At 38.6% G+C, this 26,190-nt stretch overlaps 2 protein-coding genes across 6 annotated transcripts in view; one reads left to right on the top strand and one right to left on the bottom strand.

Annotated features, from left to right (window-relative positions):
• POLR3A (RNA polymerase III subunit A) overlaps window positions 1-16,448 on the bottom strand; it is a 52,793-nt gene extending 36,345 nt beyond the window's left edge. For all 4 annotated transcript variants that reach the window (XR_011048038.1, XR_011048037.1, XM_068399230.1 and 1 more), the window contains exons 1-17: window positions 15,860-16,448; window positions 15,252-15,387; window positions 14,594-14,731; window positions 13,879-14,050; window positions 12,365-12,519; window positions 11,159-11,398; window positions 10,060-10,222; window positions 9,731-9,867; window positions 9,055-9,158; window positions 8,193-8,334; window positions 7,557-7,697; window positions 6,262-6,331; window positions 5,408-5,535; window positions 3,782-3,920; window positions 2,237-2,401; window positions 1,804-1,976; window positions 490-601 (exon numbers count right to left, since the gene is read on the bottom strand). Coding sequence is in view for 2 of the 4 variants with exons in the window: in XM_068399230.1 (XP_068255331.1) it covers window positions 490-601; window positions 1,804-1,976; window positions 2,237-2,401; window positions 3,782-3,920; window positions 5,408-5,535; window positions 6,262-6,331; window positions 7,557-7,697; window positions 8,193-8,334; window positions 9,055-9,158; window positions 9,731-9,867; window positions 10,060-10,222; window positions 11,159-11,398; window positions 12,365-12,519; window positions 13,879-14,050; window positions 14,594-14,731; window positions 15,252-15,387; window positions 15,860-15,903 (2,359 nt within the window). In the remaining 2 variants the exon portion in view is untranslated. The remainder of the gene's footprint in view (window positions 1-489; window positions 602-1,803; window positions 1,977-2,236; window positions 2,402-3,781; window positions 3,921-5,407; window positions 5,536-6,261; window positions 6,332-7,556; window positions 7,698-8,192; window positions 8,335-9,054; window positions 9,159-9,730; window positions 9,868-10,059; window positions 10,223-11,158; window positions 11,399-12,364; window positions 12,520-13,878; window positions 14,051-14,593; window positions 14,732-15,251; window positions 15,388-15,859) is intronic.
• A 142-nt stretch (window positions 16,449-16,590) lies between these two features.
• On the top strand, window positions 16,591-22,691 carry RPS24 (ribosomal protein S24). Of its 2 annotated transcripts, XM_068398315.1 has the most exons (7): window positions 16,591-16,641; window positions 17,375-17,440; window positions 17,790-17,999; window positions 18,490-18,600; window positions 19,489-19,506; window positions 21,571-21,606; window positions 22,489-22,691. In XM_068398315.1, the coding sequence occupies exons 1-5, from the start codon at window positions 16,639-16,641 to the stop codon at window positions 19,492-19,494; spliced, it is 396 nt and encodes a 131-aa protein (XP_068254416.1). In that variant the 5' UTR covers window positions 16,591-16,638; the 3' UTR covers window positions 19,495-19,506; window positions 21,571-21,606; window positions 22,489-22,691. The 2 variants fall into 2 exon arrangements, with proteins under 2 accessions (XP_068254416.1, XP_068254417.1); XM_068398316.1 differs by lacking the exon at window positions 19,489-19,506.
• The last annotated feature ends 3,499 nt before the right edge of the window (window positions 22,692-26,190 follow it).

Below are 26,190 nucleotides of genomic sequence, written 5' to 3'. Positions count from 1 at the left end.
TTAAGTGATTTCTTCAAATTCTCATAGGAAACAAAGGAAAGCTCAGATAAGAATTTGAGTATAAAACAAATATTTATTACACGGGTGGTCCTTCAGAAACAACGCAGTGAAGATGGATGAAATATTAGTTCTAATTCTTAATATATCATTTCCAGTTGATTTTTGTATGTGATATAGATACTTGAAGTCAGAAATCCAATTGAAAACTTTTTACTGATTTATTAATTGAAATCTTAAGAACATCTGAAGGTCCAACAAGATGTTTTTCAATTTGTACTAAGAATTTAAAGATACAAAACCTAGCACATCAGCTTGATTTTAATTAATTATACTCAACCTGTGCTTACTGAGAGGAGTCACTTCAAATCTATATGACATGAATTTAATACTTGCACAACTGACTGTATAAAACAAGCTATAAAGAAAACATGTAGTTTTGAGAACAGTGACAGAGCAAACAATCTACTTCCAAAGCTTAGCTATCCCTACCTTTAGAACCACAGAGAGCCATGATAAGGGGACTGTTGCTCTTGTCCAGTTCTCTGAGACAAGCACTGCCAGCGTGATCTCTGATAACAGAGAGTTCTTTAAGGATTAAGGCCTGAAATCCAAGATTTCAGAGATTCAGCATTCGTTAAATATACCACACACAAACAGTACTCTATCACTGGCCAGCAATACCTTCAGTAGTCAAAGGGAATTCAAAATACAATAAAGAGAAAGAAACCTGGACATTGCTTTGGGTAAAACAAGTTTAACTTTTAACTTGCATAACTTTGCAGTTTGCTGCACAAAAAGTCGTTGCTGGGATAAGACAAGGGTAGCGAGGGACATGACAACCTTTTTTGTCAACAGCACCAGCTTAAGCTAAACTGAGCATTGAACTAAGCTCGAAGTCTTACTGCGCTACATGAAAGATCACCACCAAAAAAATGTATTTTTGGACTGCTTTCAAAAAGTACAAGTGATGATATCTCAAGTTGTTAAGAACATAACAAATGTATCAAAAAAACATTCTAGGACATACACAGGTGTCTGAAAAGACGAAGAGTGGAAGAGACTGCAAGATACTTCTTTCAGTCAGAATGCCACTTCAAACTGGACAACTGTGGCAGTACTTCATCGTAGGGTGGGGTTTTCCAGTTGTTTGGGTTGGTTTGTTTGTTTGTTTGTTTTCCACTTTTTTTTTTTTTTTTTTAGGTAAAACCTAGACATTGATCAGCCAAGAAGACAGAAATATAAAACTATTAAAGACAATGAAAAGAGTGCTCTTCAGCTGACTTCATTAAGTCACTGCCCGAAAGCTTTTGGGCAACATTAATCGCTCTTCATCAAAATCTTCACAGAAAAAAGAAAAAACTCAGCATAATCAAAGTCCACTTAACTTTTGCCACAACAAGTGGCAAGAAAAAACTTGTATATAAACAGAACTGTAACTAAAGGTATGTTTTGCTTCTTGGATTACATTCTTTGCTGTTACTGTTCTTTATTAACTTAGCAAATATTGATAAATTTAATTAACCCAGTTCCAATTACCTGTGTAATTCTCTTATATGTCACCCCAATATATCCTGCCAGGAAGGAGGGAAGATGTCAGTTGTCTAGTATTTAGCTAACATTTTTAGATACTCAAAAACATCTAAATGTTAAGCCTAGATAGATTCAGCTAAAGTTGTTTACCTAAGGACCCTATTTTCTCATATTTTTAGGTTTCAGAAGACAACTTTGAACTTCACAATTTACATGTATATATTCATGAAGCCTCTACTCTAAATATATAGTGGTTTAAATTAAAACTCTTACCTCTAGTGTTTCTTCTGCAGTACAACCAGGCTGCTGCTGTAGCTTGCCAGTGTTCAGAGCTTCAATATATTCATCACATTTCTTATAGCCAGCATTCAGGAGCTCATACTTAGCTTTTAGCAAGCCCTGCCCAGGTGTTACATCACCAATTCCAATTGAAAAGCCCCGATTAGCTATTATTAAAAAAAAATATATATATTGGTAGCTCAATCTCATATAGAGAAAACAGAAATTAAAACCAAGAATTTTATTTTTTCCTCCCATCATGTAACCACCATAAACAAAATCAGTTTCATTGCTTCTGCCAGCTTCACAACTAGCTTATTTTTTAAACATAGTACATCATATTTGAAGGAAAAGTCTTGCTTGTTTGTTCTGTATTTCTGCTTTAAGATCCTGTTTTACAGGGAAATGTAATTCCCCCATTACTTACAAAGATAGACTGGAGCAAGTCTGGCTAGTCGTGACATGGCATCTGCAGCTTCTACCTGTCCCCAGTCCCTCAGCAAGATGTAGAAGATGTTGTTCTTGGATCCTGAACCTAAGGTTCCTTTGTCCATACTGCCACTCATTAACTCACTGTTTTGAATTGTGACATCTTGAAATAAAAAGGCAAAAAGAATTAATCATTTTTCTAAAGCATTATCTAAACTCTGGTAATCAGTTATGGAGTAGGTTTTTATATAAAAGCTCTGTCATGAAAAGAACAAAACCCAAAGACATACATTTAATGTATCTGTAGAAGTGCACGAGTAAGTACGTACGGGGAACAGCCTACAACTTGACCTTACCAACTTAAGTTAAAATTTATTTCCCTTCCTCCTTAGAAAGGCAACTGTATCCAATTTAAGACTTGTGAGAAACACTGTGAATAATCCTTTTTGTTAAAAATCTAAAAATAAACTTTGCTTCATTAATCAGAATAAAGTCTTCAATCAATCTTATCTGTCCAGAAATGAAGTCCTCGATCACGCATAAGAAACCAAAGTTATTTATTTATTTATAAAGCAGAGCAACAAAATTTCAGAAGTGAAGTTACAATTCTCTTATTCAAAGATTCTGATATTCAGTTCACCTCAAGCACCTCTGGAGGCACAGCTTAAACTTAAAAGACACACTGGACTCAAATGTCTCTTTAATCACAAGCATATCATAAAGACATCCATCTTGCCTGTAGGTTTATACATACTGCCTCTTTTAGATTACTTCCTTTTGCTTCATTAGGAACCTTCCATTTCAGGCACTGAATCTTCCTTATAAGTGGATTTGAGTCCTAATTGGTAAATTCTCTCTCACATCAACATTACATGACAGAATTACTGTAAATCAATGGTTTCTCCCTCGGTTCCTTAACTCACACTTCTGAGAGGCAAGGAGCCAAGCTAATCTTGCTTGCTCAAGTTCTTTTCCAGCTGTTACCACATGAATGTTAGATTAATAATAAGCAAACCTTGCTTATCTTCTACAGCCTCTTCAAGCCTGATGCTTTGCATTCCATCTGCTACTCTGACTTCCCTAACTGGAAGGATACAGATGGTTTGACATCCTAGGGATTTCTACCTTCCCTACATATCCTAAGTCCTTTCACTGTTTGACTTCTAATCCCTGTATCACTACCCCCACTTAAGATATTAAATTTTTCCATTTACCCTCTGTACAACCACTTCCTAAGTTTTGCTTTTATCTCTTGCCTTCAAGTACTACGTTAGTATCACGCCAAGCCTAGCATCATACAAAAGAAATTTTATTACAAGAAAACACGTAAGTCTTTTCTTTGCTATTCAGCATGACTTCAACTTTTGAGAAAAACTGCATAATTTTATTTTTCATTTCAAGAATACTTATGTGAAGTACTGCTTTAACTCCTACAGTGAGCTCATCAGCAATGAACCCAACCAAACAACAACAAACTCAACAAAACAATAGCAACAATTTCTCTGAAAGACTTCCAAAACGCAGCTTTAGAAGTGTCACTCACAAGAATCATTGTAACACAGGTCTTCCCCTTTGCCACAATACTGTTTGCCCTTGGTTCGTAGATTGGCTTTTACAGGACAATCATCACTGGGTTTGAGAATGAGGCTGAAAACCTGTTTTCCTGTCCAGAGTGTTACAGGCTTAGAGAAACAAAAGGACAAGAATTAGGATTACAGAGTTTATATTACTACTACAGTAAAACAACAAGCAAGAATTTAGTTGTAAAATTGTTTTCTATACAGAACCTTTCTATACTGAACTATACTTGTAGAAGTGCATTTCTTTGAATAGGGAAGTATTATGCACTTTTATAGATATAAAAATGCTGACTGCTGAACGGTTATACTTTACGTCAGGGTATGTGCACGCATTTAGCTCTATTGCTCCCTCTTACTGTCATGTTTCCCTTTCTTATTAGAAAAAGAAAAAAAAAAAGATTATGCTGCTGTCATTTCATTTCCCAAAGAGGTTGCAACATTTATAACTCCTTCTTTATATAGTGCCTTTGGTTTAAATTTTTAGGAGGTCAAAGATTCATGTAATTATGTACTCCCCTCAGCTGAAGTTAGTCAGTACTAGTCACAGGTAGTGCTGACAATTATTCATTTGGAGTGACAGAAGCAGTCAAAGAATCACTGCTCTTGGCTATAAGCATAAGTTTATATAAATTTATAAAATTCCCATTAAATACTGCCTATAAGTGTTCTGACCTTGCTTTAAATTAGTATTATTCATTGGTATTTCAATTTCACTTTCTTCACTTTCTAAATTTCCCTACTATTGCACTTATTATTTTGAAATCAAATCAAAGATATAAAAAATGTACATATTAATATTTAGTAAGTATTTAACGAATTTGAAAATGTACCAAACTCTCTCCGTCAATGTTTGCCTCAAATACAAAATTAATCAAATACAAAATTAATCAAATAGACACCCTTAAATGTACGTGAACGAAGGCTTAACAGACCCTAACCTAATAAATGATACTATAGCTCTTTTCAAAGTTTGTGACAAATACACAAATACTCTGCCCTTCATAATAAATATTTTGCATTCATCATGTAACAAAAAAAAAAAATATAAAAAAAAAATCACATAGTACTCATCCTCTTTTATCTTTAACACATTGCCAGGTTAACAACTAAAGCATACTATATCCCAGGTTTAACATCTTGTAAATCTGGGATTCGAAACCTAGAACTGTTGTGCATTTCAGGAAATTACTTGAGGACATCCGAGGAATAACTTTGTTTCTCCAGTTAGCCCCACATTAGTCTGCACAGCTAGTAACAGTGAGGTTAGTAAGAACGATGTATCTTCTACCGACCAGTAACAGCCCAGTGGTCTGCCTCACAGTAGCAGGATAGTAGCAAGCTATGTTTGAACCCTGAAGGAACCCTGCATCTGGACTGCACCATGCAAGGTTAACTCTGTTCAGCAACAGGAATCATCCAACACCACCTGCATAGCTTCAAGCCTGAATTCTGATCCTCGGACTTTACAAATACAAAATATCATACAAAACTAATGTCAGAGAAAACAAGAACTGCCTCTGTCGAGGACATCACCATGGGTCAAGAACACACAACAGAGAAAGTAACATTAAAAAAGTAGTTTGACGCACCTTCAGAATTGCTGGAGGTGGAAGACGAACTTTAATCTTCTCATCCTTGCCAACCAGGATAGAAGCTATAATTTGACAGGCTTTGGCTCGATCAAAAAAGGTATCTTTTAATGTAAGAAGATAGGCACCTGGAATGTAAAAAATTATTAATGTGACAGACTAAAATGAGATTAAATTTAAAAGCTATTGCATATTCAGTATCAGTGATTCCATTCTAATACTAGTCACCTACTTACTATGCAAAATGACAATAGTTTAGACAGTTTCAGTTGTAAATCCTTTACAGAATTTTTAATTCCTCCACACTCAAATTTCTAAAAATTAAAACCAGTGCATTTCTATAACCTATTTTATCTCTCAGACTCTATCCCATAGGTAAAAATAAGGCCTTGGCATTAATTTTTATAGACTTTCTTCCTTATACCCATTTGACATTTCCTAAAGAATTAAGGAAACTTGAAGGTACTTACTGTAAGTAAAAACTAATTTTTGACAGTAAGTAAAACTTACTGTAAATAAAAACTAATTTTTAATGAATTCAGCTCCTCTACCATAAACCATAGCAAATTACATTGTCTACCTAACATGTACAAAGATCCCAAACATTCATTTTCTGTCAGAGAAACACTGCAAAGGTAATAATAATTGCATCTACAAAGGCAGACAGTATCAGAAGAGATTCTGAGGACATCATTATATTTCAGACTAACAATGGCCTTACTTTCATAATGTCACTTTGACTTGTTAAAGGAGAAATTTTTTAATTAATATAGAAAAATTCTAGAGAAAAGAGAAGTGATTCTGAAGGAACAACTGTTAAATCACACAACTCTAAAATAAGCTTATACACACACCTGTGAGGAAATCTTGAATAGCAGCAATGAGAGGTTCTCCATTTCTTGGTGTTACCAAGTTTGCTTTAGTCTATGACACCAGAAACAAAAGAATGCATGTATTTGAAGACACTGATATTCCATTTGTTATTCAGAAAGAAACTCACCATTTAAGACAGTTATTTTAGCAAAAATGGTAAAAAGACAGAAAAAATAAACCACAAGTTTCAGTTCACTACAGTCCATGCAATCTATTGACAACTAAGGAATAATCTGAGAATAGTTACTGGAGATTACATATCCTGTTTCAAAGCAGAAGTTGCAATGAACTTGATGTGTTTGTTAGATTACTGTTCAAACAGGACAGGAAAGGGAAGACAAGCTAGTTTTGAGAACCTGAGAAGGGACAAAGAGGTTATGCTCGCTACAGGGAGCTAGTGAAATATTGCAAGTTGTGTGGTCCCTACTGATATGTAATAATCAAGCTAGCTGCTTCCACTAGTCCCATTTTCTTATGTCTTACTCAGACTACTGCTCCAGTTAATCACTCCCACCTATGAAGCACTGTTTTGCACCTGAACTGTTCACAGTCCCACACAAACCTGACTCATACGCTTTGGGAGGAGGGGGGTAGGGAGTTTTCTTTTTAAGCTCCCAAATCAGTGCAGCAAGCCAATACACACTGCAGCCAACAGTTGTGTTGGTACATCTGAAGTAGCACTAGCATTCAGTCACCCTAAAGTAGCAATGTACTGGAAAATACCCAGCTCGTTGCTACTGACTCTACTTTTACACCACAGATCAATGCCTGCAATGATCAGATCCCTCTTTATCTACACTCCCTTCTCCCTTTTTTCTCCTGCCGTTAAGAACCTACTGTCTCCTGCCTTCTCTGGTAAACTGCCTTCCCCAGTACAAGCACACTATTGCTGCCTCATTTCCAGTTGGTCTGACCACCTGTAATTGCTGGGCTGTCAGACCAGAAAGCAAAGTATGTATCTGCTTGGTAACAGAGGCACCCTATTTTGGTAGCATCACCAAGGATAGTCAGGCAGAAGCATACTAATGACATCTACTTACTTAAAACCTCTGAATTTTCCACAGATGCTAAACATAGGTCTATTGGACTACCATTGCGTAACAGTCCTAATTTATTCTAAATTCTCTTTTGCAGAGTTTTCAGGCAGCTTCACAGTTGCATATTATCCATACCCAAGAATCTTAATAATATTTCAGATTTCACATGCAAGTTAAGAAATACAGGGCTCCGCCCATCTGTCACTAGCAAAATCTCAACCCCAACATTATCTACATACCCCCATTAAAACAAGTGCTTCTGCTTTTGCTTCTTCTGTCTGAGGAAGGTGAAGGTTCATCTCATCTCCATCAAAGTCTGCATTGTACGGTGTACAGACACATTCATTAAATCTGAATGTCCTATGAGGTTTTACTCTAGCCTGGAAAAAAAAACCAACAAAAAAAGTGATGCACACGCAGTCAAGCATGCTAAAAGATGAAAAGCCATGCCTGAGTGCTTCCTTGTAGGCTTTATCCTTTTTATTACAGTCACAAGTCAAAACATCTGATTATAGTATTTAACTCAACCGGGAACTGACAGAAATTGTACTCACGTTTATAGAAATTTATAGAAAGCACAGAACACAGAATGCTTTGTAGAGATCACATCAACTCTACAAAAATTAAATGCTTACACAAGAACAGGTAGGGAAGTCAATTACGGCTATTAACAGAATTCTCCAGACAGCATACTGCCCAGTTACCCACCAATTCCCATGCAAAAGCACAACTGAACAGTATTCATGCTTGTCCCCACACAGTGTTTCAGAAGCAGGTGTTTATTTTTGTGTGTATAAGAGAGAAACACCTGCAAATGTAAACCACCTAATATTCAGGGATGCACTACTGGTATGTTAGGCTGTGTGTGCACTTACAATGTGAGCCATAATGCTCAGCTTATGAAGAGAGGGTTGTCGGTTGAACAGGACGATGTCACCATCTATAAGATGTCGCTCCACGATATCACCAAACTTCAGCTCCTGAGCCATCTTTTCTCGGTTTCCATACTTCAAAAATCTTACAGTAACACATAACAATGGAGTCAGAAGAAATAAAGTCAGAAAGATGTAAAGACAACTGAAAATAAATTCTATGTTTATAATGCAAGTTCTTGCATTAAATGTTGGAGTATTTGTATTACCATAACTAGAAGACAAAACTGGTGTGGATTGCATCATTAAATATCAGCCCTGCTGCTATCTTAAATAATGAATGTACTTGTGACATTAGTTAACAAAGCTACAGTTATTAGGACAAGTAAGAAAAAAGTCTATTTATAAAAATAAAGAATTTGCTTCAATTATATCAGGGAGTATAGGGAGTTTCACTCATATACTATCACTTCTTACTACCCATAAACTGACTGCAGATTAGCTCTTCCATGAAAACAGCCAGTACAACGTGCCCAAAACTGCCTGTTTCCATTTATGTCTGTACTATACCATCTATTCCAAAAAAGAGAGACTCGGTCATTTAAAAAAAAAAAAAAAAAAAAAAAAAAATCTAATGCAGTTCACTGTCATAAGTATGTACACTTAAGTTTAAATCCAACAGATTATCTCTTCAGGTTTAGTGTATAATTTCTTTTTAGATAGTGACAATTTTTTTGTTACTGCCCTTTATGAAAGATTCTAAAAATAAATTTTAATCCCTCTAGATATAACCGTTTTCACACAGCAGTAAGAACAAATTGATGGGGAGAGATAAAAAGTGAATCATTACAGATAAGCACGATACCTTTTCATCTGTGTGTGCCGTTGCTGTATGAAGTTGGCTCCAGGATGAACATCAGGACCATTATGGACAAGTTTCCTCATAAAATTAATATTTGCTTTGTTCACCTGTTGCATAAAGACTTCAGTCAGAAACAAATGAAACACGTTTTTGGACCTCTTGTTTTTTGGTGGTGGCTGTTGCATTTTCAAACTTTAGGCTTAACTGACAATCCCCCTCACAGCCTCCAGCTGCTGAAGGGAACAGGCAGGAGGGAATAGAGGAGGAAAATTTAAGGAATTAATGTAAGCCAATCTTAGAGGAGAACAACAGAGTGAAATTAAATTAAAAATCTGTGAAGTAAATTCAGAAATAAAAATACGCAACCACTCCTTAGACAGATATACCAACAAACATATGAAACTATGTACGAGTTCAAAAAATATCAAGCAAAACTCTTCTCTCTTGACATGTCACTCCTTCCACCATATGCCTTCACAGTACTTGCATGTATCTGATACTACAACCTCCATTTACCAACAGCAACAGAACTAGGAAAGCATCACTGAATGACATTTCAAACATAAAAGCAATACATTCATTCCCTTTTACATTAAGGCTATAAAGAAGGACAACATTGATGTCTGTTTAAAAAAAAAAAAAAAAAGCATAGAAAAGGTTTTGGTTCTACACTACTTACCTTTTCGGGAAAAGTTAGTATTTTAGCAACATGAATAGGCACTGCTACTTCATCTATTCTTAAGTTAGGATCAGGTGAGATGACTGTTCTGCCAGAGAAATCCACTCGCTTTCCAGACAGATTACCTCTAAACCGACCTAACAAAATAAGCAAGTGAAAACTCTTTAACATTTTGAAAACAACTTTTATGTAATCTGTTAAGACAGCATATCAGAATGTCTTCGAAAGTACAACACTTAAGTGTAACACAATAATAGCAGAGAGATGCTTTGGAATAGCAAGTATTTGTGGCTTAATCAAAAAAACAATTGAAAACTTTCTAGACAAACCTTGCTTTCCCTTAAGTCTCTGAACAAAACCTCTTGTCCATTTTTTAGGTGCCATGTTGAGAGGAATTCCCGAGAGCTCACTGTTAATGTACAGGGCACACTGCAGTTGAAGAAAGTCCCAGTCTTCCATAATCATCTGTGTCTTGGCTCCTGATATCCTATGCTAAACAAAATAGTCATCCAGTTCAGAAAATAAATATAACAATACATATTAAACTAGCAAAGAATTTTTCTGATCTGAGTAGAACTCTTCTTTTGAAAATAATGTTAAAAAAATCTTCATATACATTGGACTGAAAAAGGGGAGATAACTTTATAACAGGATGCATATTGCTATAGCATAAGGCCTTTCACAAGAGAATCCAGCAAAAAATTTCTTTTGACTAGCATCAGCTTTGAACTAGTGATAACAACACTATATATTTGTTTAAAATAAATTTTTCCCAAGACACTGAAGTTAAGCTAATATAACTTTACAACCAAGAAAATCACCAGTAGTTAATAATTTCTCAATCATGGGACACTTAGTGCTCACTTGTTTTTGTTTTTCTGACAAAAGACCAGTTTTGAAAAGCCTGAAAAGTATTAATCTGGTAGAACTGTTCTTCTAAACAAATGATAAGTTGTCAAATTTACTTCTAGTCTCAATTTGATAACCACGCTAACTGAAACCTGATTTCTTACGAACAGATATTGGAATAAAGAAAGGACAAAGATGTAGTAAAAGAAGAGGAAGGTCTACGTGGAAAAAAAATAACCCAATAGGTATAACGTTTTCATTGTAAGTGACTACTCAAAAAGTGCGAGTCATGGGCGGGGGGGGAGCGGGGGGGAAGATAAAAAAGACAGATGAGTTCACAGACCAGACCTCAAACAAAAAAACACTTCCTGTGATCCACCAGCAGATCTTCAGCAGGTCCTATACTTGCTCCATTTGAAGCAAGTTTCTCTTTCTTTCCATAAAACGCCAAACAACGTAGCAGTACAGCACAGACTGCTTGCTAGATTGTAAGCAGTGTGACAAGTAAAACCACTTGCTATATTCAATTCTAACCAAATCTTTTCAAAGGCAACAGTCCCTGAGAGCTTAAAGACTCACCTTTTTTATTACATCATTGAGAAAAATTATCTCTGTCAGTTTCATTGTCAAATCATCTTCGTTGGTGCCAGACTTCAAGTCACTCACAACAGAGGGTCTGATACACAGTGGAGGCACTAAGAGTCGTGTGAGGATCAAATCTGAAGGTTTGCCTGCTTCTGGGTTCATTAGAAGCAGAGGGATGTCTTCTGCTGCGATTCTTTTAAAGAGGTTCAATACTACTAAAGGATTCAAGTTTTCCTACAAAATCCATTGGAGAATGGGGAGAACAAACCATCACATAACAGTTTCAATGCTTCCCTCCTCCTCTCATTTATTGATGTTCAAAAATAAAGTATTTTAAAAAGAAAAATACATAAGAACTACTAATGCAAACAAAACTATGTTTCATTCTGAACCATTGCTTTTAGAGTCTCAGGTACTAACTTGTTATTTTCTTTCCTTTCTTTTTTCCTTCTCATCATGTTACTCTGGTTTTCTTTAAACAGTTAACAGAGTATTACATAGTTACTTGTCAAAACAACTCAATAAACCTCTTACAACAAACTTATAGTACATTGTATTCATTTTATTAGTAGGAACGCACATGAATTACAGTACTTTCTAGCCTTTTTTTTTTTTTTTTTTTTTTTACAAACCTCATTTCTTTCTTCTTATCACAGCTACTACTGCAGTGTAAAAACACTCCAGATATTCATTACTTTTTCTGTCTAAATATGTACCCCATGATCTTCCCAGCTTTCAAAGAGCAGAAGGAAACAAAACTGCACACAATGCAAAGCTGAATGAAACAAAAAGGTTAGATAATTAAGTCTACTCTCTCCTTCTCAACATTAAGTTCTTCTGAAGAGAAAGAAAAAAAATCTGTGTATTGTAATACTCTCAGAGTTACAGTAAAACTACACGTACATGCAGAGCTTCTCTGGGCCTTTCTTCTCTCTTTCTAGCTTATGGAAATTTCACACACCAAGAGTAACCCCCTTCTTTACAGACAGAAAGCTATGTATCAGAACATACCAATAAACTAAATTTCTCATTTTTGCAAAGTTAACATTATTGCAAAAAATACAAACATTCTTCAAGTGTCTTTTGGTATACGAAAATCTTGGATCACCACAAAGCTTAAGCTGCTACATTGAAAACATTTGAGGAGTTTTATTTCACGCACAAAAACTAGCATAAAATTTAAGTCATAATAAAATTCACCTGAGCTCTTCCCAGTAAGGGTTCTACTTCTTTGTTATGTTCTATGGCAGTTTCAAAGGACTGGAGAAAAGTAGATACTATCGGATCGACCACTTTCTTATTGGTCTTGTACTTTTCATGTATTATTTTCAACAAACCACACTTCTTCACAGTTCCTGCAAGCAAATAAATGTGGGTTGTTGTTGGTTTTTGTTTTGTTTTAGTTTTTTTTTTACATCAACAACAAAAACACCAAACAAAACAAAACCAACCCAAAACTTAAAATGAGCAGGCTACAGTTCCAGAATTAGTTAAACCTTCAGTGAACACAAGAATAAAATCAGACTTCATCAGTTTTATTAACCAGTTTCTTAAATTCACAAAAGACAAAGAGGACAACCAGGTCATGTCTCCTTGTATGGCTGGCTTAGTGTGCCTAGATCATGATGCAGCTTCTGGAGCTGAAAGCACGTCGTTTAGCCCACACTTGAAGTCAGCTTCCCCTCGATCAATCACAGCAGACTTCTTTTTTGAAGTAGAAGTTCCCACACTAAAAACAGGACTAAGATGTGCCATTTATATATTACCCCACTATCTTCTAAAGTAATTTTAGAAGTGAATTGTAAGAAGAATCTGACAACTGTTTTCAAGTCATGCAGGTAACATTTTTCATAAAACTTCAACAGACTAGTACAAGTGCTTTCCAAACTCAATTATTTTTACTGAAGTATGCCAACCTACCACTTAATTTTGTAAATGCCTATTATTTGTGCCCTCTATGAATAAATGTGGCACTTAAAACAAAGCAGCTCTCTATTTATTCAGTCTGTTGATCAATACAACAAACAACACACAATTTTAATGAGTTAAAAGTCTAAAACTGTAAGTTATGAATTAACCACGCACTATGAATCTGTAACACTGCAAGTCCTTTAACAGCAGTATCACTTGATCAGAGTACATGAAGAAAAAAAATGTATTGTGAAAACAAATGTGAAATCTTATTAAGAAAGTCTGCCTTGAAGAACAAGGCAAGTGTAACCCAAGATCATCACAGCTCAAATACTGCCAAACTGCAGAACATACCTTCCTAGCGGACAACACACACACCTAATATTAAGAAAGATAATTTAATAAAATGATGAAAAATGAAGTACAATCAAAATTAAAGTCTACAAATGCTTCTGTGTTAAGGTATTGATCACTGACAATAGCTCCCAATATTTTTAAAAACATGTTAAATGGGGGGTTTTTTTGCTATTATTCAAGTATCAAATTTTGGTTACTGCCATGAAGATACCACATGAAACAAACCAAGCAACTAGGACAATGTCTCTATCCATATAAATGAGATGTGAGCAAGCACATGCTTCACTTTAAGAATGCAATTACCTGATTCTTAATAAAGGCCAGAGAGAATACCCATTAGCTGTGGAACAAACAAGGATATTGAAGATTTTGATGCCTATCACAGCCGCCAAGGTAAAAACCATCACAGTAGATAACTATCACTAACTGCTAATGCCAACACTCACCATTAAAGGCACCACAGTAAGGACAAGTGTTTTTCTTTCGGCACTTTTCAGACACTTTCTTTTTTAGCCCTCTCTTCTGAAGATATGTAAGGCCAGGTCGCTTCAGGTAATCCAAAAATTGGTTTTTTTCTTCCACCGAAAGCATGATACGGCAACAGGTTTTGCAGATCATCTTAAATGTAAACGTATACACACACAGTTGTTTAACAGATCCATGCGAAGTTGTAACATCTTCTACTATAACTTAAGTTCTTCAACAGAGGACAGTTTTTGGAAGGACATGGAATGGTCTTGATTGAAAGACCAATTCATATGCTGTAATACACAAAAAAAAAGTACACGGGAAAAAAAAAATACAGCCAATGAAGCAAATCCTTATCTAAGTTCTGTGGGATGTTAAAAATCCATATAAAGCAAACAGAGGTTTGATTTACTGGGATGTCCTAAAAGGCAACTTATACTGCATAAGTTTAATTCAAACTACTACAGAAAAATAATGGATTAAATTAATCAGTCTGAGATTATATAAAACGGAGGTATTTACATCACTAAGACTGGTATTTCAATACATTTATTTTGCAAAACACAAGATGCATAAAGATAAAATTTACAATACAACCTGACTTTCTTCTTCTCAATTACTCTTTCACATGTCTTTTCTGATAATTTTTGTTTTCTAGACTAGAAACTGATGACAAATCATAATTGTGTTTACCTGTAAGATACCTATCACAGCTCTGAAGTATCCAAGATGGAAACATGGCAGTTCTAAGTCAATGTACCCATAATGTCCTAAACAATCAGCAAGGTTTTTTCCACAGGTTTCACAGGGACGGTCTTTTTCACTGGTTCCCTTTGGGAGGAGAGGAACACACACAGAGAAAAATTTTAGCTGTAATGAACTGATTACATAGAAAATACAACAGTTCTTAAGCTAGTCAGCTATCCCAAAAGCAAACCCACTCCTTCTTCCCAGCATCAGCAGCATGTCAGTAGCAGTACATTCACTCCAATCCTTGAGAAAAAAAACATCTTTCACAAACAGCCCCTACTGATACCAGTGACATTAAGTCATACAGCTCTTGCAACTGATATACAAACCACTACACTACAATATGACATTTTGGAGATGGATGTCTCTGGGTCTCCCAAAAACCAGGCAGAAAGAATTTATCTCCTCTCTCAAATTAATGCTTTCCTGAACCATCCAAAAGCATGAAGAAAATAGCTGCCACTGCAGCTAACAGTCTATGCAACTTGAGTAAAGACACATTCGCACATATTTTGGACAAGCAGTAAATTTCAGTCATCCCAACTTATTTTTAACCACTTCAAGTAATTCTACAAAAAGGGTCTGAAAAAATGGTTCTCACCATGCGATGGTCAAGTACTCCATACTGCAGCGGAGAGTGATGGTTGTCCTGACTATACAAGTTTTTGCTAACCACTTGAATGTGAGCTTGCTGACGCATCTCCTCTGGAGATTTCATGCCAAAACAGATGTGGCTTCTAGAATGGAAATTTCGCATGTATGTGTGTGCACATATATATGCAGAAATACTTATAACTACAGGCATGCACAGGTATTTAAAAGCAATGCAGAAGAAGCCAAGTTGATTCACAATACTGTTGAAGCAGATTCTTCTTGGATAACTATAAAAAACAGAGCTGTTTTACAGTGAGTTGTTGTTCATATCTGAGGGATTTATCGATGTTCTTGGGCAACCCTGTAGGTGCTCACAGTCACAGCCGCCCGCCAGCAGCCTGAACCGAGGCCCACACCAGCGCTTTCAAAGGGGACCAGCCATAACATCAGCCACCCTGCGCTCCCCTGCACACCCAGCTCCTGCCCGGGACCTTTTACAGCGGTTGTGCCCCACCCTGGGATTGGGGCTGCTCCCCACCACAGCCACCGGGCCCTCCCCGCGGCAGCCCAGGAGCCTCCCGCCGCGCAGGACGCCGCACGGGCCGCCCCACTCACATTTTCTTGGCCACATCCGTCTCCCTGAACTGCTCCTTCACCATAGCGGCGGCGGGGGGGTGCCGGCGGCGGCCCCTCAGCTACCGGCGGGGCTACACGCGGCGGCGTAGAGCCGGCTCACGCGGCGGCGCAGAGTGGACCCCGCCTGCAGCGCCCCCTGCTGGGGCACAGCGGCCGTCCTCCCGGGGCGGTCTCCCGGGCCCTCCCCCGCCGGAGGCCGGCAGCCCCGGCTCCACCCGGCCGCTCTGATCGGCCGCTTCTCACGCCGTCTCTCAGCGCTCTGAGGGCCCCGGGCCGCTCCGTTGCCGGCTATGCTGCTGTTACAATCCAAGCACCGCCGCTCCCCCGGGTGCCAGGAACCGTGCCGCCCAGCTCACTGCACGGCTCTGCGTTCGGTTTGCCCACAGCAACCCCGGCCCAGTCTCTGGTCACCGGGAGCAGGAGAGGGCGGTGTGGCGGGAGAGCAAAACCAGCCCCACGCCAGCACACAGCGCAGCCTGCTACAGCATGCAGCGGCGCAGGCTCGCTCGCCTCGCCCCACAGCCAGCAGCGCGGCTGAGCTGCCCGCGCAAAGAGCGCAGCGGAGGGCACTGCTCCCACCCTGCCCATCAGGCACATACATGCCACCCCTCCTGCCTCCCTCCGCAACCGGCGGTGGAAAGGGCAGCCCGACACACGGCCCCGCCCCCTGCACGAGGGGCCCCTGCACCGCCTTATGATTGGCTGCGGGGAGGCCCTTCTTCCTTTTCTCGGTCGCTGGCAGGGAGGCCGCAGCCGCCATGGTGAGTGCCTGGTGCTGGGGCGCGGAAATCCGCCCCGCGCTGCCGCCATCCTGCTCCCGCTAGGTCCCCCGCCGCCGGCACCCTGCGAGCTGGCCTCCCGGTAGTGGGCTGCGGGGTTATGGCGGAAACTGAGTGAGGGCTTGCGCTCCCGTCTCGAGCCGGGGCTCCCGCGGCCTGGCCGCGGCGCGTCGGTGCCGGTTGGTAGCGGCGAGCTCCGCGTGTGGGCTGGGGCATGTGCTTGGCCCGCTGTGTCGCCGTGCTGCTGGTCGGTAAGAACAGTCCTAGGCTTTGATATTAGCCTAACATCGCGCTTCTGTTAAGGTGTTAAAGGGGCGCTGTAGATCGTGCTCATCTGTCAGTCCTGCGGCTGTTCTTGTCTGACAGCATTAAGGCAGCAGTAACACGCAGGTTTGTTGAGGAAACTTGTGTTGCACTCTTGTAGTGCTTGGGCTTGTAATGCTTGTATTTTATTAAAAGCTGCTTCAGCTTTTCAGAAGGGTGGAGGTGTGTATGTTGCTATGTTGTTTGGAAACAGGGTGAGTGTTAAAAGTCCGTATCAAAGTGTCCTTTACAGGGGTGTTATCTGTAGCCCAGGACTAGTCCACTTAGGTTACATGTTCACTGTCAGCAGCTCAGGGACCACTGGCTGTTGCTGTACCATGCATTATTTATTAAGATTGAATTGTACATGCCATGATTGTTTTATCTTATTTCTTTGTGTCTTTTCTTGCAGAATGACACAGTGACCATCAGAACCAGGAAGTTCATGACAAACAGACTGCTCCAGCGCAAGCAGATGGTAAAAGAATACAGAAAATTACCTTTAACTATTTGTCTGTTGGTTCTGGGCTGTAAGTGTCCTTAGCCACTATAAGTAAGGGGCCCTTAAAACTTCAGAGTTCATATTGTAAGAGCTCATAGGTTTAAATGTGTTGGTGCATGCTTAAGGTAAATGGGGGGGTAGTGAGCTGGTTTGTCTTTTGAAGCAGGAAACTGTTATAAACACTTTTGTATCAAATTAATAATACCTTGTTCTGCTAATGGGTTAGTTTAATTGTTAAGCTCATGGTGGGACTGTAGCACCTGGCTGTTTTACTGGATATTGACCTTGTCTTGGTTTTCTACAACTTGTAAAAATTCCTTCTTAGGTGATTGATGTTCTTCATCCTGGGAAGGCCACAGTCCCCAAAACAGAAATCAGGGAAAAGCTGGCAAAAATGTATAAGACGACCCCGGATGTAATTTTTGTCTTTGGCTTCAGAACTCACTTCGGTGGTGGCAAGACAACAGGTTTTGGCATGATCTATGATTCTTTGGACTATGCAAAGAAAAATGAACCAAAGCACAGGCTTGCCAGGGTAGGTTGTTTTCTGGTAACTTGAAAACAACTAGGATGGATTCGAAGTGTCTAGTGGTTCATGATTTACATGTATAAAAGCTAAAGTTTTGTGAAAGTACTTGTTGGTGTGCTCGGAGTTATATAAGAGGTCTTTTTTAAAATAGTAGGGACTAGCTTCTGCATTTGTAAAATAGGGTAAGATTTTTTTAATGTTTATTATAGGGGAATTGCAAAGGCAGAATTGGTGTTAACAGTGACGTTTAGCAGTAATAGATAACTAACTGCTATTAAAAGTCTTGAAGAAGCATAAGAGTTGGGTTTGATACATACAGTACTTCAGCGCTTATATTCTGTGTTGAATCATTCATTGGTGAGTGAATTTGTCTCACTACTTAGCTAATATTTGAAATATAAACAGCATTTGAAGAGTCCAGAAATAGTAAAACTTAAATTCAGATGTTACTCTCAGTGAAACAAAGTTAAATGTGACTTTAACTGTTTTTTAACAGCATGGCTTGTATGAAAAGAAGAAGACTTCTAGAAAGCAGCGAAAGGAGCGTAAGAACAGAATGAAGAAAGTCAGGGGCACAGCCAAGGCAAATGTTGGTGCTGGCAAGAAGGTAGGATGAGAATATCTGTAAGCTAGAGTAGTGAGCATGTTGCCTTTGCAATGTTGATTAGAAATTCTGCAACAGAATAACATTGTTTTTCTTGTTTCTTTCACCTGTTCTACTGGATAACAGAAGGTAATCTGTGTGGTGTTGTATAGCTTTTTACCAGCTCAGTAGCTTAGTTTTGCTCCTCACTGCTGCACGCTTAGCTGATATAACGTCAAACAATGCTGCTTAAATGATTGTTTCCTACATGTCACTTTAACTGAAGTTAAACTTTTGTAAAACTTAGCAGTATTGCTCTAATCTCATAACGCAGCCTTGCAATATACAAATTAGATATTTATAACACTTGTTACTCAGACTACCTAAATATTTAATGCTCACTCCACCAAGTTACTGTTATTTATGGTGTGATTTATAAAGGAGATTCTGTCACGGATGTGTGGTGGTGCAGGCAGTGAGGACAGTGAGTAAATAGAAGTAAGGTAGAATGCCTGCTTTATCCTGATTTTAAGTGACTGAGTCCCAAGATAGAGGGGTTTCTTCCCCTGGTGGGAAGAAATCCAGCTTCGAATGCTGTGACTGGAACTTGATACAAGCTTGTCAGGTGTGTAGCTTGGAAGGAGACAGAGTTCCTTTATCATCAAAGAAAAAAACTCCAAAACTGAGGAATAGCCGGTGTGCGAAGACAGTCATCTTCCTTAGCAGCTTTTTGTCCTCTGAAAAATACTGTGTAAGCTGCGCAGTTAAGGGTTTTTTTCAAGTGTTTTAACAAGGGAAGATAGGGTGATGGGTTTAGACCCTTAGATCTGTAGCTGCTAAAGTGCTTTGACATCTCGAACTTTAGTAATCTTTACTTTTGCTTTTTTCTACTTTCTTGGAATCCTCCATCAGAAATGAAGTATCTAGCAGGTACTGAAAATGAGCATGGATGTGGTGACTGAATTATACATCACTGAAACATGTGTCTATCCTTTTAATTGAAGCGCTGTACTGCTTGCATGTATGTGTGTTTGCTTTAAACTTGCTTCTGTCCTGTAAGGGTTCAGATAACTGCATAATAAACTTTATTCTGTGTGACTTAGCTATTAGCCAAATTTTATTTCTAATGAGATTTTTGAAACTAGTGCAACAACATTAAAATAAGGAATTCCAAATGAGAAGAAACCGAAAAAACTCAATGCTGTTGACTTGAGGCGTTGGTTCAAAACACCCCAGGTTCTGATTCGAAGTAGTACAGTGCAGTTGCATGTGTAATTTTACCTTTCTGTGAAAGTAGTTGTGCATCTTATGAAAACTAAGTCACATCACAGCTTTGTGCAATTGAGATAGTTGGAAATGACACAGTTGTCGGCGTTAAACTGTATTTAACTGTTGCCCTGCAGTATTCCAAGTTAAGACACAGTGATTGCTCCATGAAATTAGATTCTTTGCTTACTATGTAAGTGAAGTTCTTGTTATCATTGGGTGGGAATAAACCAGTGTTGCTGCGAACTAGATATGATTTGCAGCCCCTCTCCTTTCTGCTTTAATGCTGTTTTGATAATGAAGTCCTATGATTGTTTACAGTATAACAGCACAAATTAGCATTTGGTATAGTAGTAACACTAACATACACCCTCTTCTGAATGTCAAGAGTGTCATTTAGTGTTGCACTGATACCAGTAGTATGGATGAACTTCTTCCCTTCGAGAATTTTGCATTTGAAGGTAGCTGTTATTGAGTGTTAATAACAGGTAAATGATTGTCACTTGAATTGCTAAAGCTGTCCAGTTCATAGAAATTCTTTTAAAGCATATAAACACTTTAGAAATCAAGACCTGGATCCTGTGCTGTGATAATTATATAGCAAATGTGGCTTCTGTATCAAGTGCTTCTCAAAATAGCATGCAATCTCAATAGCAGGCAAACTGTTTTGGATTAGAGGTTTTAAAATGTCTTTTAAAATGATCTTTTAGTTGATAAGTATGCATGGGTTAGATCTTACTTGTTCACTGGTTTCGTTAATCTTTGTGTCCTCACATTAAACTTAAGAATAATTTATGTGCTTTCTGGAAAACTTGGTTGACAAGAGTTCTGTGCTGCATTGCATAAAAAAGCTTGTGGAATACGCTTGTGTCTTAAAGCTTTGTCTTGAAAAATGCATGTTTAAGCATAATGCTGTAGCATGATTCATCATCCTTTATCACAGCCATGTAGAGGAATTTTTAATAGGAGTCCTGGAATATGTTTTGGAGTCCACCTGTACAGTCTGTGAAAACTGTTTATATCAGAAATATGTAGACACTTGGTTCTGAGACATCTTCAGGCAAGTCTGTATTGTTCTAAGAGTTGTGTACCACGTAGTCATGAAAACTACTGAAATGGTGAATTGTACTTGAATAGTTTTTATTGAACTTAAGTCAGACATCAACTGTGCTGATGTCTGACTGTTAAAAGTTTTCTTTGGTGCTTCCTCTCACTTCTCAGTCCTTCAGAATTCCCATTCTGTTTTCCTTGCAGTTTCAAGAGAAGTATTTTAAAGTGGTTTGTGTTATTTCATACATTCTGTAGCTCTATAATTTTCTGGGCTCGCATAAAAGTTTGCAACAAGTAGATGTGGATGCCCCTCACCTAGTGTTTGCATTCAGAGCAGTGACCCATACACCCTGGGATACTGAAATGCAAAAAAAAAAAAAAACACCCTACCTTTTAATGTCACAACTGTCAGTATAATTGAACATGCAATTGCATTCAGAGTATAACTTAAGCTCTGAACAGCTATTGTTAGGTCCCATTTTGAGTTTGAGGGAATGTGTGAAATCTAAGTCTTCACCCTCTATAGTAGTCAAAACGGAGGTTTTTCTGTGACATTTCATTGTGCTAACAGAAAAAAGCATGTTGTGAGTGTCATAAAGCCTCAAAGCTCCATCTTCTACGGTAGTAGAACTTTTGATAAAACTATTCTCTTATTAATGAATGCTTTTTCTTTTTCAGTAAATGAACATACTTCAGATGGAAAATGCATAACAGGTATGACTTTAGAATGCTTTGTAAGGGTAGGCATTCAGTAGTCTGTAGTCATTATGATGACATAGGTCTAATGTTGATTTATGTGAAGACTGTGGTACTTGTGCTGATATAGAACCCAGTTGCAAGAGTTGAAGACAAATACTTATAAATTACTGTTGTGCTTGCTACTGAGTTGATAACTTATGTGACTTCCACTTAGATAGAAAACCTGATTAGTATAAAGACTGAAATAATAAATGAGGCAGTTCAGATTTACTGTTGCTAAAACTGTTGATTACTTAGTCTTATTGTAAACAATGCTTACGTTGTCCTTTTGTAGGTGTGCTAAGGAGAGGATAGTACCCCTTGTTTTCTGTTGTCTTAAATAGATAGAAGTAATATGGTTTCTATTTTGAGGACAAATTTCTGTTGTTTTCCTGTAGGTACTTATTTCAAGTAAATTCCTTATAAACAAACCTGATGCTCTTTCAGACAAGTCCTAGACTATATCTTTATATCTTTGCTGCAGAAACATAAGTGAGTTGGATGTGCTGTGGGCAGTAACTGTTACAGACAAAACTCTGGTTTTATTACAAATAGTCTGAATGACTCATTTTAAAGCAACTTGAACAGTCTGTCTGGGAGCTGATGTAGGGAGTATAATGTCTTAAACAGAAAGCTGGCAAAGCAATTGTAGCTTGTTGAGCTCTTCTACAGAAGTGGTGTAATCTAGGCTGTCATTTAACACCATGACAGTACTGTGAAATTTTGAACCTTATGTTCTTGTAAGAAGGGCAGTGTGGCTCACCTGACTTATTTGGGAACCAGTTTTTCAGGCTCTGTAAAGGTATGAGTGTAAAAATTGTTTTGATTGTGTGGCACTGATTATCTCTTCCTTTACAGACTACATTATTCTATGAAGAAGCATACAAAGAACTATTCTGGAAAGAAGCTGCTCATCTGGCTTTAACATCAAGTAAATTATGTCAATAAAATGCTGGTTTGCCCTTTAGTTTTGATTTGAAAGCTACCATTTTTTAAAGTTTGAGAAAGTAAAGATTGGTGCACTGTTTGCACTGTATTAAAATCTTTTCATAATTAAACAACTCTTGTTTTGAGTATCAATTCGAAGTGATTCAGAGCTTTATACAGGTAGTATTATAACATAATTGCAAGCAGGCAGTGTAAGTTCATGGAGGTAGGTATGCTTTGTCATCTGGTGTTCAAACTGTGGTTTGGAAAGTCCTTTTAAGATGTGCTTGTTTGACTGCCCGTATTATATAGAGCTGTAGAATATAGCTGAGGGGAGAGCAAAACGTGTAGACAGAGATACTCGGAGCTGCATACTTCCACAGTTAAGATTTTTGCTAATGGAGTCAGGCATGACTTGTCTTTTGTTCCTGAGTTGTCAGGACAGCCTGTGAGGTCTGTCTCTGGTCTACAAACTGTGCAGTACACCCTTAGTTTTTAGTCTGGTAATGTTAAAGAAGTCATTTAAGATTGGATTAGTGTCTGGATAAGGCGTGCTCTGTGCTAGAAGTGTGGGCATTCTTGTGCAGGTGTTTCAAGTAGCAAGCAAAATAGAAGTTTTATATTTGAAATAGGACTGAAACAGACTGGGCAGCTCTAGCAGCTGTGCTGATGAAGGCTCTGACTTGATAATTATCTAAGGATAGTATTTTTAAATTGTACTACCTTTGTACTGAGGCAGCATATTGTACCACAGGTAAGGCATTTTTAGTGTTGTGGGGGGAAACCAACAACTCTATAGTTATAGTTGTTAAAGTGGCTGGAAGGGGGATATTGTTGTCCTAATAGCTTCCATACAATATCTGGTAAGTATAGATAAAGTACTTAATGCCTCCTCTAGTACCTTCAGCCCGAGTTGAACTGGTAGGGTTGCTATTGTCTGCGTTCAGCAGCATCATACTCTTAGCTGCACAGTAAATTTTCTGTACTTCATGCTATAGTGTTTCTGCCTTTACTGAGGTTAGTAACTGAGATTAGTAGGCCCTGGTGAAAGGATAGGTGCTCCAATTTCTTCCAAACATAGGTGAACTTGTGATGTTAGACTAAGGGGATGGTGAAATGCAGTAATTGCTTCTAAAATAAGTTTTGATTCTGAAGTCCTGTGGAAGTTAAAAGGCTTTTTTATTTGGCAGACAGACCTTCAAAGATAAGTACCTATTGGATGTTCTTCACAAAGGTTATAAGTATATTAAATTCTGAAGAATTGCTAGAGGGGTATTAAAAGTGGGATTTGTGTACTTCGATACGGTATGTGCACTGAACTCATGCACTGAACTCTTGAGTAGGTGACAGTAAGTTTCTGACAAACAAAGATTGTGAAGGATATGGAGCAAATGTTATATACGTAAGGCTTAGAGCTAGAACCTAAGCCTGTTTTAAAGGTAATACTTGCAGTAAACCCTTTCTATATATAATGTTCAGCATCAAAGGAGAGAAGAGTCATGCTATTAAATATAATTGAACGATCACTAGGCGGTAATGTGAACACAGCAATACAAGTACAAGGAAAACTTTTATAGCAATTTTTCATAAAACAGGCTGAAAGGAAGCCAAATTGTCCCCTGCCAAAGAGGTCAACTCCTTTGAAAAGATGCATTGAAAACAGTTGAGTTTAGGATCTGAGGCTTGAAGTGGTACTTTTGTTTCACTGGTTGTTTTTGAATTGAATGGAAATCATCAGTTTCAGTGAAGACCATACAGTTAGTGTTTTCCCAATGTTTACTATTTTAAAGCTCTGGAGTGCTGGCACAAATTGTAGTTGGTCTTTTCAGAAGCCTCCTTACCTTAGTTTCAAGCAATCAACAAAGGATCTGTAAATAAGTGCTAGCATAAAGGTATGTATGTGTTGCATAGTCTTGATGTTTTGACTTTACATTAACAGTACTGTTCCAGGGGGCAGGTACCTCTTGAAGCAGAACTTAGTTCTGGAGTTGGAATATTAGTTTCCTTCTCAATTTTGTTGTGTCTTCAAGTGCTTTTCATTACAGGTTAATTCATAAGGTACAGTAACTTTTCAAAGCAGATGGATTGATATGGGCTGTCTTACCGCTTGGTGCCAAAATTTGGTATTTGATGCCCCATTTCGATGACTTAAGATTGACAGCAAAAAATACCTAGTGATTCCATAGAACAATTGACTCTTTCCTTCTTGCATGGTTAGGTTATAACCATGTACCCATAAGCTGTACTCTTCTCTTGCAGTATAAGACATTGAGCACAAAAAATGGCAAAGGGGACAAAGTGACATTAAATGATGTTTCTACAATTAACTGATCAAATCAGATCACTTTATTTGAGTTTTCCCACTATTCTGCAACATTCTGTGTTGATGTGGCTGTACTTTTTTCCTGCTGTCCCATCTGGAAAATGGCAGGCAACTGAATCGCTGACATCTGAAATCTTAGTGCTTCTACACTCTGGAGAGAGAAGTAGCTCTTCATGCGAGTTTCTTTTCAGTCAACATTTTGCCTTCATACACTAGAGTCTTAAGCAATGTGTAGCAGATGTTCTGTGATGCAGAAGTTTAATGTAAATGTCATGCTGTGAAGAGACTGGGTTAATCCCCTTTCCTGTGGGAGGTAAAACAATTAAGGGGAAAGCATTGATGAACAGGAATCTTCACTTCTTTCCCTACTGTGCACTGAAGGTACCCTTTTATTTCCACATCCCATCATCTATAGGTAGTTTTTGTCACTGTTGCCTGCTTTTAGACTTTGGCCTGGCCCTTGTATTTCAGTATCTCAATTATCTATTTGATGACCAGTCTGAAGCCCAAATTAGACTGTGAAGGGTTTTTGGAGAAGGTACTTGTAAATTAAACCATTGATGAGTAATCTCAAGTTGATATACATGGAAAGACTTTCATTAACTCTTTACCGTTTTTAATGGCTAGGACTTGAGTTGTGTGATTTTTACAAGGGATATAATTACCACAGGAATTGTTTGGGCTTTTTTGGAGGAAGGAGACAGAACCTCCCCTGGCGAAGCTTGAGGCTATGTCCTCTTGTCCTATCGCTAGTTGCCTGGGAGAAGAGGCTGACTCCCACTTCACTACAACCTCCCTTCAGGTAGTTGTAGACTGCAATAAGGTCACCTCTGAGCCTCCTCTTCTCCAGGCTAAACAACACCGGCTCCCTCAGCCATTCCTCGTAGGTCAGACCCTTCACCACTTCCTCTGGACTTGCTCCAGCACCTCAACATCTTTCTTGAAGTGCGGGGCCCAGAACTGGACACAGTATTCAAGGCGCGACCTCACCAGTGCCGAGTACAGAGGGATGATCACTTCCCTAGACCGGTTGGCTATGCTCTTCCTAATAGAGGCCAGGATGCCATTGGCTGCCTTGGCCACCTGGGCACACTGCTGGCTCATGTTTAGCCGGCTGTCGATCAGAATCCCCAGGTCTCTTTCCGCTGGGCCGCTTTCTAACCGCTCTTCCCCCAGCCTGTAGAGCTGCATGGGGTTGTTGTGGCCAAAGTGTAAGACCCGGCACTTGTTCTTGTTGAACCTCATGCCGTTGGTCTCGGCCCATCTATCTAACCTGTCCAGATCCCTCTGTAGGGCCTTCCTACCCTCCA

This window comes from Nyctibius grandis, chromosome 4 (assembly GCF_013368605.1).
Source record: "Nyctibius grandis isolate bNycGra1 chromosome 4, bNycGra1.pri, whole genome shotgun sequence".
Taxonomy (NCBI): Eukaryota; Metazoa; Chordata; class Aves; order Nyctibiiformes; family Nyctibiidae; genus Nyctibius; species Nyctibius grandis.
The sequence above is the reverse complement of the archived record's forward strand: the minus strand, read 5'-3'. Positions and strand labels throughout refer to the sequence as shown.